We start from the raw sequence: 11922 nt of genomic DNA, 5'->3' as shown, positions 1-11922 counted from the left end.
TCTAAGAATATCCAAAACATATCTGTTACCTGTTATTAGGCTCGTTAAAAAAAAAACATTTTGCAATTAAATATTTATTAGAATTACAATCTTAAAAAATGAACATTTTTTGTTTTAAATAACACTTTACATTTAAATTTCTAAAAAACTAGATGAAATTTGTAGGTAGGAATCAAATATACTGCTTATCTGAGGTAAGTTATTATCGAAACGACGCAATGAAGCCGTAAAAACTATCTTTTATCTAACTAATTAAACGTTTTACTGTAGACCTTTGGCGCGCTATTCAGTCATTGCTGACAATGGTACAAACTAAAAATACGTATTCGCCCTCAACGAACGAGTGCATTTTCTAAAGCAATGACCAGTCGATCGACGGAATATTAACAAATTCATTTATAACTAAAGCGAGAAAAGTGCACAATTAATATCGCTTTTAATAGATTTTATGGAAACTTTTAGTAATAATAGATAGTATATGAACATATAGGATTAAATGAAAAGAAACTGACGTGAAAATTATAGAAGTTAATATAAACGAATCGATGTGTGATGTAATATACCTATAAATTTACGATGTATTTACACAAAATAGAAAATGTAAGTAAAAAAGTAAATAATTAAATACTTATATGTATACAATCCTGGAGAAATTAAAAGAAATACTTTAATATTTCCAATTTTTCTTCCTTGGTAACATCGGAAACCGAAAAGTTATATTGCTGTCTATAACACTGATTAAGAAAATTTTGGTTCCATGATCTTTGGAATCTGCACGCTACCAGTTCTAATTTCAATATTCTTCTAAAAAACTTCTGAAATGTTCGAGTTTCTGAACGTACAGTAAGAAGAAGACTTAATGAGTATGGATTGACATCTCACCCCTCAGCTATTAGACCGGTGCTTATCAAAAAACGCCCTGTTAAAAGCTTAAAATTTGCTTGAGAATTGGACTAATGCCCATTGGGTGCGCCTATTACTATTGTATGAATCCAGATTTTTCTGAAGAACGCCCAGTGAACGTGATAAGGTATGGAAGAGGTCTGGCGAACAGTTTGTACCCCGCAATTTTTCACCAAGAATAAATTTTAGTGGAAGTTCTATGATGGTTTGCAGTGGCATCAATCTAAATGCCTTTATAAAACTAGCGGCGATCAGTCGTGGTTCTCTAACTGCTCCGAGTATATTACAGATATCCTTGAATTTCTTGTAATGTCTTTCGCCCCTCAGTTCTTATTAATGCACCACACTGTACGACTCCATGTCGTTGGAGTTGTTTACCAGGTCTTTTATGTAAATATCTCAATAATTACTTGTTTCCCGCCGTGTTTCTATCCGAGTAAATAGCGCAATCTTTTCCCGTGCTAGTACGAATAATGTAAAATATTATAGTATCATCATGTCGTTAAAATATTACGTCAAGTCGTCTGGTGACATTCGTTCGCTAAGGTTTAATATGAAAATAAATCTGACTTATGGATATTAACTAATCAATTATACTATTATATAGGCATACTTATTAGGTATATATGTATGTAAATCCAAAAATAGGTACTTCTGCTAAATAAAAGGTCGTGGTCCTCGACTGGTTATGCAGAGAAGACACTGTTTGTTACGAGTGCCTAAAACAAATATTAGAATGATAATACTAAACGAAGGTAATTGAATCATGGTTTAAGCTATACCGAATCTTCCCTATGCATAAAAACTCATAAAGAATTTCAATATGTTAGATATCCGTAATTCAGACGAAAATACATTTCTTATTCAAAATTTATGAGGTTCTAGTTTAGGTAAACCAAGCATAATCCATGACTCAACAAATGGTTTTATTGGAATCTCCTATTTCCAGAATAAATAGAAAAAATGTTTTTTAAACCTATTTATTCCAGTTCTAGAGCTAAAACTTAATTATACATTTAAAATAGTTACACAGGGTGTCCGGATATCCCGTGTACAACACTCTATCAGATATAGTATAACTCATAATAGGTCGATTTAACTAAACTTGCCTTAGTACAAAAGTCGATAACAGAGCTACAGGTTGTCAAAATTGAAAAAGGACATCTGATTTTCTTTAATATGTTTCGACTTTTTCGAGGTAATTTCACAAAATTTTGTATGAAGGGATTTTTTGAGATGAGAAGTTGAAATTTGTAAACAATTTTGTTTTATCTTCTAAAGAACGCGACAAGCGACCATTAAGAGACATTTAAACCATCGAAACTTTTTTCTGTCACGGTGTGTATTAATTTCGAGTAAAAAAAACTTCTGCCCTATTTTTTTGCTAAAAAAAAAGCTCCATTATCATCAACTTTTGTATTAAAGCTAGTTTAGTTAAATCGATTTATTATAAATTGTACCATATCTGATAGATTTCCACACGGGGTATCTGAACGCCCTGTAAATAAAAGTTATATATAACATTTAATTATAGTATTTTACTTACCTCTGGTAATTATTTACAAAATTGTTATTTTAGAACATCAATAAATTTTAATTTCTGTAACAAATGGAACTTACCTTTGCATCTTGAATAGTTTCACCCCACTCTTCTTTACCCATTCTGGGGACCACAGCTACCAATAATTGCAATACTTTCTTCACATTTTGAGAAAATACTTCCAAAACATATTTATGAGACACCTTTTCCCCACTGTCTCTCCAACAATCGTAATCTGTTGCCATAGCTATTACTGCATAGCACAGACCAGCTTCCTTCGCTAAAACGACCTATGCAAACGTGGTTTTTTAGGTATATTCAAATAATCAACTTCATGAATTAACCTCTGGTACTGAAGTCATTCCAATAACATGAGCGCCCCAACTTCGAAACAAGTTGCTCTCGGCTCTACTTGAAAATCTCGGACCCTCTATAACCACAATTGTTCCGCCATCTCTTAAAGCAACACCAACATCGTTTGCTGTGTCTAATATAACCTTTCGAGTGCGATGACAAAACACCGGCTCCATCGGCATGTGGCAAATCCCTTTAGCATGATTCTCTTCTCCATCATAAAATGTTTGTTGTCTATTTGTTGTTCTATAATCGAAAAATTATTGATTTCGTAATTTTTACTGATTTAATGTTATCACTTACCTATCAATAAAATTATCTATTAATACTAAATCCCCGGGTGCAATATCCTCCTGCAATGACCCACACGCGTTTGTTGCTATAACGTGCGTACAGCCTTCTTCTTTAAGGGCCCATATATTAGCTCGATAGTTGACGTTGCCTAGTAGAACAAAGTTAGTAAAACAAAACGTAAATAGGTTTGTATACAGTTTATGAATCAGGTTTATCGCTTTTTAATCAATAGTCTTTAAAGATAGAAGTTTGTTCCTCATATTATGGCCAAATTCTCGACAATATGGAGAATACAAATCTACCGAGAATGACAACAAAATGTTATAGGCTTATTGACATTGCTTAAGTTTCCACCGCCATTTTGTCGTCATTCTTAGAGATCTTCCAATCCTAATATTCAATAAGTTCGCTTCTGGTGAGTTTAGTTTAGTAGCAATATTTATCAACTCACCAGGGGCTCGCTCACTGTACTCTGTGAAGCAAAACCTTCTCCAGCAAATGACCTTGAAATTACATAAGTTTATTACACTTGTAATAGAACTTGCGAAATGTAAACGCGACAATTCAATCCAGAACTTTGAATGTAACGGGACAAAAGTTAAAAGAAAATGATTACAAGTTGCAGGGTTATTAAATACATTAAACCAAAATCTAACATACATAGTTATACTAAGGATATAAGGATATCTATAGACGAATTGCCATAAATTTCGTTAAAGTGCATCACCTAAATAAACAGCAAGATAGACTTCTCTATCGGAGTCACAATTATAGCAATTAGACGTATTGCACTTTGGCATTAGTTCTCGCAAAGGAAATCACCAAAAGAGTTTTTAGACAAAACAGAAGATTTCGTGACCAACGAGGAACCTTTTATCAAGATAAAATAACGTTGTGTTATTGCTTCAGTCATCCTACTATAGGAATGATGAAATCACCCTGGACATCACAAAAAGCTCCTTTTACATATATTATAGAAATACTTACTTGGCATAATAGTATGCTTTCGTCCATGTCTTGCTAATATGACGACTGCAACGCCTTCTATATTTCCCAAAATCAGAGAATCAGATGGAGAACCATAAGGTGTAGTAACCTTCTTCTCAGTTCGGTCTTTTAAAATATCTGGATCATCAAGTCCTGAGCCTCCTATAATGCCAATCTACAACCAAACATTTTAAAAGTCGACTAAAAGCTCGCACTAAGTACTAACTTTTGTTATCAAATGTGATGGGGGCCTGTCTTGTTTTATTTTATTTGTTTTATTTTATTCTGACGTGTGATAATAAAAAGCGCAAAATGTTGACCCCATTGTTGCAGTTAATGCACACTGGTGAGGGTGCCACAATATGTGAGTAACTTTACACATAATTATTATTATCTCTATTTTCTGAACCTTAGTAAATTAGTATTGCAATAGACTATTTCTGCACTGAATTTGTCAATAAAAAGGCTATTACTATTTTATTTGACAAATGTTAAACTGAAAGAAATATGCTATTAAAGATCTGTGTTGGGACAGTAGAGTATTCAAATTTAGAAACTTGTTATTTCTAATTTAAACTATTTGTAAGTTATAGCATCTGAAATTGTAACAGGTGCAATATTTTTAAATTAGTATAAAATCTGAATAGAGAGTGTTCTTTAAATTACTGAATAAAATTTTGACCCTATAAAGGGCATTGCACAAAGAACTGCTTCATTATGGAATAACTACAGTGCTTTTTTCACTGCTAGGCACACGGAGTTTTAGGCAGTACAAGCAAAAGGTAATTACGCGATTAATAAGTGCGAGGGAGACAGACTGCGTACTGCTCGCGTCGTTAACTCGCGAACAATAAGCCTTCACCAGAAGATGGATAATGTCATCAAAAGGGTTTGTTTTTCTAATGATACGTTCTAAAATACCATTTCTACTCTGGTGTTTGTAAATGTAAGGCTACACTAAAATTTATCATGGAATTTGTCCTGCAAGAACGCATTCAAATTGGCATTTATGCGCGTAATTTGCGTCCTCGAAAATCACATAGAACTGGGTCCATCCTCGGAGTAAGACGCGCTGTAACAACGCTAGGAAATCCTTAACAATGGAAAGGGAAAAGATAACCTGTCTCTTTTACACTTATCAATCGCCCAATTGCTTTTTGCTTGCATTGACTAAAACTCCACATGCAACTATGCATATAAAATACAATACTTAATTATGAGACAAATTTAAAACTTCATTAAAATACAAATAGTTTTCTAATTGAAAAAAAAAACAACAAAGTTGCCTCTATTTCCAAGTTGTCAAGTTTGTCCGTGATAGTTTTGACCTCAATTAAGCAGAACTTTAATATATTTTGTCCTTTGTTTTAACAATTTAATAGGGATGAAATAAAACTTGAGCATCATCTGATGAGAAATTATTGTTATTTGATGAAAACGCTATAGCTACACAAGATTTACACATTTTATAATACAAACATATTCAAAAGTGCATTTACCTTAATTTGCTGGGACATCTTGATTTTCTTTGGACTTAGAGTTTCAAATTAAAATTCAAAACCAATTTAAATTTCCAGTTCTCTCTAGTTTATGAATCTGTGATAACAGTTACTGATAATATAGATACTGATAATGCTAAAGGGCAAAGGGTAAGTAATGATAACACTCGATTTTGATGCCAGACCTGGAATAAAAGCGTTAATTAGAATATGTAGTTATCTGTGATGCAGAGACCGGAAAACAGTGTTTTTTAAGGCGAGTCCAGTAGACGCTACGTCATGAATTTAAAAACAAATATCTAGTTATTTAAAATTGAATCCTTAAAGTGTTACCTCTAAATGATTTTGCATCTACGTTTATAAATCTGAACGAATACTGCGAGCAGTAGAGTTAAACTTTAAATAAACGAGTACTCACAATTATTTAAAATGTCCTCTTTTTTATTAATTAATCCAATTAATAAAGTAAATTAATCGAAATCAAAGTGTCAAAACAAAAATAAAGAGTGCCGGCATGTGACATAATTTTTTATTTTTCTTGACAGCACAGTAGGATTGTAAACGTTTATCGAAAATATCGATGTGATTTGAGTTGGTCGACCAATTCTAGTTACTCCTTAAAAATGTACGAGCAACATTTATCGATCGTTGCTTGAGACACTACTACCCATTATCATCTATTCTCCAAACGCTTGCTATTCAAGTTTTCTACTGTTTCCGGGTAGTTCCCTACTATTTAGAATTGTTAATTACTTTTTTTACAAAAAATCAACTCATCTAATTACCGACTGTACACAGGACGCATCACATCGATTTTAGTGATTTGTATCACAAAGTAACATATTGGGAACGGAATAATGTAGCACGTAAAAGTAGCAAACAGAAACGCTCGTTCGCTATAAGGCCACGTCAGCCACTTCACATTTCTCCTTCTTACATGTTATTGTTTGATGCAAACTGCTATAAAACTAAAAAGAAAATTAAAAAATGGAGCACATTTTACTGGAATGCCGACTAACGATTTAGAAAGGTGTGATCTGGCAAACAATTGTCTCGGAAGAAAGGAGACTTGAAAATTAATTAAAAATTGTCTGAAGTTGATAAAAAGGCATACAAACTCAAATGCAAATTTAAAGAAAAATGTGCCAAAAGAAAATAGATAGTTATCCAATCAGATTACCTTCTGGCACTGCAAGTCGTAACACGTGACGGAGAAAGACTAATAGAAACACGTTACTGTGTCCGATGCAAAATCGTTTGCTAGACATTTGACGGACCAAAAGCAGGTACCAAAGGTGAGTTGAAATCGCCTATAATTCATCCCTACTTTCTATATCATAAAATAAAATATTGAATGACAGGATATCGATATACGTGGACGTGAATGGTGGAATTTTTACAAACATAATATGCATAGAAAATAGTAAAAAAAGTTAAAAAGTGTGTTGAAATAACAGTGTAAAAGTGTGGGTACGATTCTCCATTTGTTAGAAAAAAATGGGCCTGTGCAAATGCCCAAAGAGACGGGTCACCAACCAGTTTTGTTTTGAACACAGGGTTTGTGTCTGTGAAAACTGTATGGTTACTAACCACCCCATTGTAAGTATTCTATTAGTAACATATTATTTTTCCTTTTCATCCAGTCTCGAGCTTTTCATTGCCGCGTTGATGCAAGTTCCGTGTCAGGGGGGCAAAGCTAAAAAATTCCTCTGCTTTTAATAATAACATCAAAGACCTTTTCACTTTTGACAAAGTTTAACACAGTTACTTGTGTGAACTCACAATGTGTGATGTTTCTTTATTTTAGACTTAAAATGTACAGAGTTGAGTAATGACTAACTTGAAGTTACTTAACATAACTTTAGGAAATTTAGTTGTATTAAGATTTTCAGTCCACTTTAGAAATTCAGACAGTGCTCGAAAGAAAAGGTCATTTTGTCTTCGTAATTTATTTTGTAGTTCTTTCATTGTATTGTAGGATTTCCAGTGAGTAGTGAGTATATAAAGCTTTGTTGCCTGTTTTGAATATTGTGGGAACTTGCTTTGCCAATTCTTGATTTTCAGTAGATGTACATAAGAAGCTACATGTAAATGTTAAACATTGCATAACTTTCTTAGCAGTATGGTAAGTTAACATTAGCAATGTGTTCAATCTATAAGTTACAGCATGCATATGAATGTGTTTAACTTCTTAACAATGTAAGATGAATCTACAAATCATATTTAAATGGCATGAACAGCTTCTTAAAGAAGTGTATTGAGTGAGTTGAGAAATACTCGCTTACGTCCACAGACTTGTATCACATTCACAAAAATATGCTCATTTGTTGAGATATTTTCATATCTCATTTATCACCTCGATTTAATCATTTAGAAATCTACATCAATCAGAAAAATCTAAGGATATTTTTAAAAAGTCATAAAATCGATAACAAATAATTTTGATTATAGTTTATACTGTATTGTACTGCAATTTTTTTCACTGATGAATTTAGATTTGGATTTTACTCAGATTCTCATTAAATAAGTGTGTGAAGACGATCTGGAAACGTTAAAAGTTTATGGTGTCTTTCATTTCTGGAACCTACTTTCAGAAGAATGGGAAAAGGTACCACAAGTGGAAATCAGCAATATCATTTTGATTATTGATAACAGAGTTAGGACTATACTTAGTTTTTTTTTTTTTGTTCCTGAAATTATTTTGTTAAGTTAAAAAAAGCACTTTTAATTACATTTAAAACTCATAAATAAATAAATATAATTTAGAAATCTATCAACAAAAACTTAGATTTGTTGTATATTTAATACTTTCTAACACTGTAAGTGCATAATGTTATTTTCCAATTAATTTCATAAGAACTTTAATGTATTTATAAAAATATCCTTAGACTTTTTCAGTGTTTGTATATTTTGATGTTATTTAACAGAGTTTATAATATAGATATGTTAATTTTTCTATGTTGTTTTCTAGTGTGTTGTGCAGTCATACTTGCAGTGGCTACAAGACAGTGATTATAACTCCATCTGTGAACTATGCTCCAAAGATTTGAATGTTGAAGACAGCATTCGATTAACATGTTACCGTAAGTATTTACTTATATTAACAGATTATGAAAAGTGAAAATATTTAGAGAAGGTAACATTTGCGGGTGACTTTAGATCCAATGCAAAGCAGGGGGCCTTCGTTTGGTTAAGGCAATAAAAATAAAATCGACGTGTTTTTGTATATTTACATATTTTCTATAAAGATCTACGTACCCAGGGTGGTTTGTTTTTCGACTTGACACGTTGTATAATCAGGGTTACTGCAATTTTATTTTTCCATAGTGCAAATAGTCAACAAAAATGCTGAACCACATATATCAACATATTATGTACTTTTTGAATCATAAAAGATTTATTAAGTTACTAACCTGAACTGTCCGTTTCTAATCTAATAAAAAAAGCGACCATCATAAATTAGTTAAAAACATTGGAAACATCAATAATATCAAAATTTGTGTAAAAACAGAAATTGATTTTGAACCCAATATAACTTTTTTTTACTCCAAAATGTTACCTGAAATACATATATTTTCCTCAGTATCTTTTCAGTAATGAGTGATACGATGATTATTGAGTATTGAGTTCAGGCAATTCTCTTTTTCAGATGTCTTTCATTGGTCCTGTTTGGATCATTATTCAAGACAGCTACCCCCGACAACTGCACCTAGAGGACATATATGCCCTTCTTGTAAAAGCCCACTGTTTCCAGCTTCAAATTTAATAAGCCCTGTTGCAGATGTGTTAAAGGAAAAACTAGCTGGCGTGAACTGGGCAAGGGCAGGTCTAGGACTTCCATTGGTAAGTTCTTCATTGAAATTGTAAAAGTGTGTAGAGTGAAGATTTTTATGATTTTATTACACTCAGACACCAGCAAAAAAATATAGAATGTCGTTAGATGGGAAGGTCGAAAAATGTGTTACATACTGAGATAGAAAATATTTAATTCTTATCAAAAGATCTTGTGGTTTATCGAGACGCGCAGTGATAGATGGGGTAACCATAACATTTTGTATATCGAAAATTAATCAAATTAGCCAAAATAAACTGTTTGTTAAGTAACCTTGAATCTTTTTTTTAATGTTAATGTTCAAGAAGGGGATAATCTAGTGACTTTTCAGTTAAAAATTATAATATTCTTTTACAGTTATCAGAAGAGAGAGAAGTAAAATCAATACTAAGTCATGTCAATGCACCTCTATCACAATCAATCCGACCTGCTCCAAGCCCATCACATTCTGTGGTCAATCTAGATGATCACGGAGCATTCAATAGGATAGATAATTACCATGGAATTTCAGCAAATAGGAAAGCTTTTCAAGTAAGCATTAAAAATTTGCTCCTTTACCTATACACCTTTGTTTAGACAAGTATTTTTAGTTATGTTCATTCGATGCCTTAATATTGATTTTCCATTACAGGATGTTCGGGATGTCAAACCTCTCGCATTTGATCACGACGATGATAAATATAAAAGGAGACCGGTATCAGAATTAGTTAGCACTTGGTGGAAGTAAGTATTATAATCCATATGGTGAAAACGCAGTTTACGACCAAGGACGGTTATTTTATTTTTAATTATATGACTCCATTATTCTTGGTAACGGTGTCCAGGTAAAAAAAAACTAATCTCGTTAAATTTTTCGACTATCTTTAATCCGATAACTAAGTATAATATTATACTACCTGCCCTATAACCTAAAATGTAAAAAATATAATTTGTGCGTAAACATTAGATGTATCAAGGGCCGAAAGAATGATTACGCCCTTCGCTAAATAAACGTCAGCCATAATCTTCTTTCAGCTTTTTACATATAAACAACTATCGTGCCTGCATAATTTACTCTTATGCAAAAGAAAGATATCTAACAGTTATATGATATTGTTACAGAATCACATTTGGAGCACCGTTGAGAGCACGAGGGACCAGATCAAAATATCGCAAATACTGTATGTTTGTAACTTTAGCCATATTTGCTATTCTGGTTCTCCTATTTTTAATGTCGCGTCTGGGTAGATATTCAACTGAAAATGATCCAAACTTTGAAGAAATTAACAATCCGTTTGTAAATGTGGAATCAAACTAAAATGTTTCGTTTGCAGTATTTCGTAAAGACATTTAAGCTGCTAGAACAAAAGTAACCATAATTCCAGAGTTTTAGATGTTTGAGAAACAGTATCCAGAAATTTACCAAACACGTATGTTTTTTTATAGCGGTTGCCTGCAACATGGGACTTTCTTTTTAAACGATGTTGTGAGACTACATCAGTTCAACACTCGCCAGGCCCTTAAAGTGGCTGTTACTTGTTGAAATTTTATTAAAAACAATCGTAGGTCACATTCACAACTCTCTCTAATTGTCCTTAAAAGAACCAAAACTTAATTTCAGTTAGTGATCATCTACCATAACTAAATAAAATGCTTTAACTTGAACCATTTATTTCTGAGTTCCCAATGGATAAATATTAAATAGGAGTGCCTAATGGCTTATTTGTATTAGTTGTTTATTTTTAATGAATTGTAAATACATTATTTTAATATTATACCACTATAGCTTGCTTATGTTCATTTACCGTTAATTTTCCACCAATATTACCTTAGCAGGCTCCAAATTATTGTATAGAACGCTCCGTAATTGTTATCAACATAACAACTTTTAATCAAACAGATTTATGAATATATGAAAAATTACTTTTTTTTTATAATCAAAAGTGATTTTCATTGACTATTGATCATATCATTTATCATATCCCTACCTAATTTTACAGCAATGAACGGAACAGATGAAAATATGTGAAAAATAGTCGAAATTAATGGAAGAATGTGGCATGCGATCTGCAGTTTCTCTAGTTAACATGAAAATACATTAACAAAATTAATTATCAAATGAATAATGGGCAGAAAGACCTTTAATAGTTACCTGATACTAATCGGCAAAAATTATTTCAAGTAGATAAGGTCTTGGTAGAACTGATTAATCACATTTGAGTAAATATTAAATTTGGGCGAAAACGATATAATTTTGACTATAAAGAACTTAACATTCAGAAAGTGGAGCTTTTTTATTAACATGGCAGGCTGGGCAAATAGAAAAATCTGCAGTTAGGGAACATGCATTTTCAGAACCTAACACTACCCTTAACTAACCAGAAAGCCCTTCGAAATTTTCGAATGCGACAAATTGAATACGAACGAACAAGTTCCATCCTCCAAGCCAGGTAAGAAGGGTGTGTTACGTGGTATTTCCTGTGGGCCTATGCCCTTCTTCTCGCTGACCGTATACGTTTCAAATTGAGGTGGCT

General features: G+C 32.5%; 2 protein-coding genes across 4 annotated transcripts; one reads left to right on the top strand and one right to left on the bottom strand.

Annotated features, from left to right (window-relative positions):
• Nucleotides 1-58: 58 nt before the first annotated feature.
• On the bottom strand, nucleotides 59-6126 carry LOC136348076 (S-methyl-5'-thioadenosine phosphorylase-like). 2 transcript variants are annotated; one of them, XM_066298631.1, is made up of 7 exons: nucleotides 5996-6126; nucleotides 5578-5762; nucleotides 4079-4253; nucleotides 3101-3239; nucleotides 2788-3043; nucleotides 2524-2733; nucleotides 59-1622 (listed from the first exon to the last, which is right to left on the bottom strand). In XM_066298631.1, the coding sequence occupies exons 2-7, from the start codon at nucleotides 5593-5595 to the stop codon at nucleotides 1590-1592; spliced, it is 831 nt and encodes a 276-aa protein (XP_066154728.1). In that variant the 5' UTR covers nucleotides 5596-5762; nucleotides 5996-6126; the 3' UTR covers nucleotides 59-1589. The 2 variants fall into 2 exon arrangements, with proteins under 2 accessions (XP_066154728.1, XP_066154729.1); XM_066298632.1 differs by having other exon boundaries at nucleotides 5911-6025.
• Nucleotides 6127-6922: 796 nt separating this feature from the next.
• LOC136348075 (zinc finger protein-like 1) lies at nucleotides 6923-11178 on the top strand. Of its 2 annotated transcripts, XM_066298630.1 has the most exons (7): nucleotides 6929-7176; nucleotides 7556-7702; nucleotides 8549-8660; nucleotides 9227-9420; nucleotides 9767-9940; nucleotides 10041-10132; nucleotides 10511-11178. In XM_066298630.1, exons 2-7 carry the CDS (start codon nucleotides 7700-7702, stop codon nucleotides 10704-10706), a joined length of 771 nt encoding a protein of 256 aa, XP_066154727.1. In that variant the 5' UTR covers nucleotides 6929-7176; nucleotides 7556-7699; the 3' UTR covers nucleotides 10707-11178. The 2 variants fall into 2 exon arrangements, with proteins under 2 accessions (XP_066154726.1, XP_066154727.1); XM_066298629.1 differs by lacking the exon at nucleotides 7556-7702 and having other exon boundaries at nucleotides 6923-7176.
• Nucleotides 11179-11922: the final 744 nt, after the last annotated feature.

This window comes from Euwallacea fornicatus, chromosome 31, assembly GCF_040115645.1.
Source record: "Euwallacea fornicatus isolate EFF26 chromosome 31, ASM4011564v1, whole genome shotgun sequence".
NCBI classification, from domain to species: Eukaryota; Metazoa; Arthropoda; class Insecta; order Coleoptera; family Curculionidae; genus Euwallacea; species Euwallacea fornicatus.
This window is presented reverse-complemented; position numbering and strand designations above follow the sequence as displayed.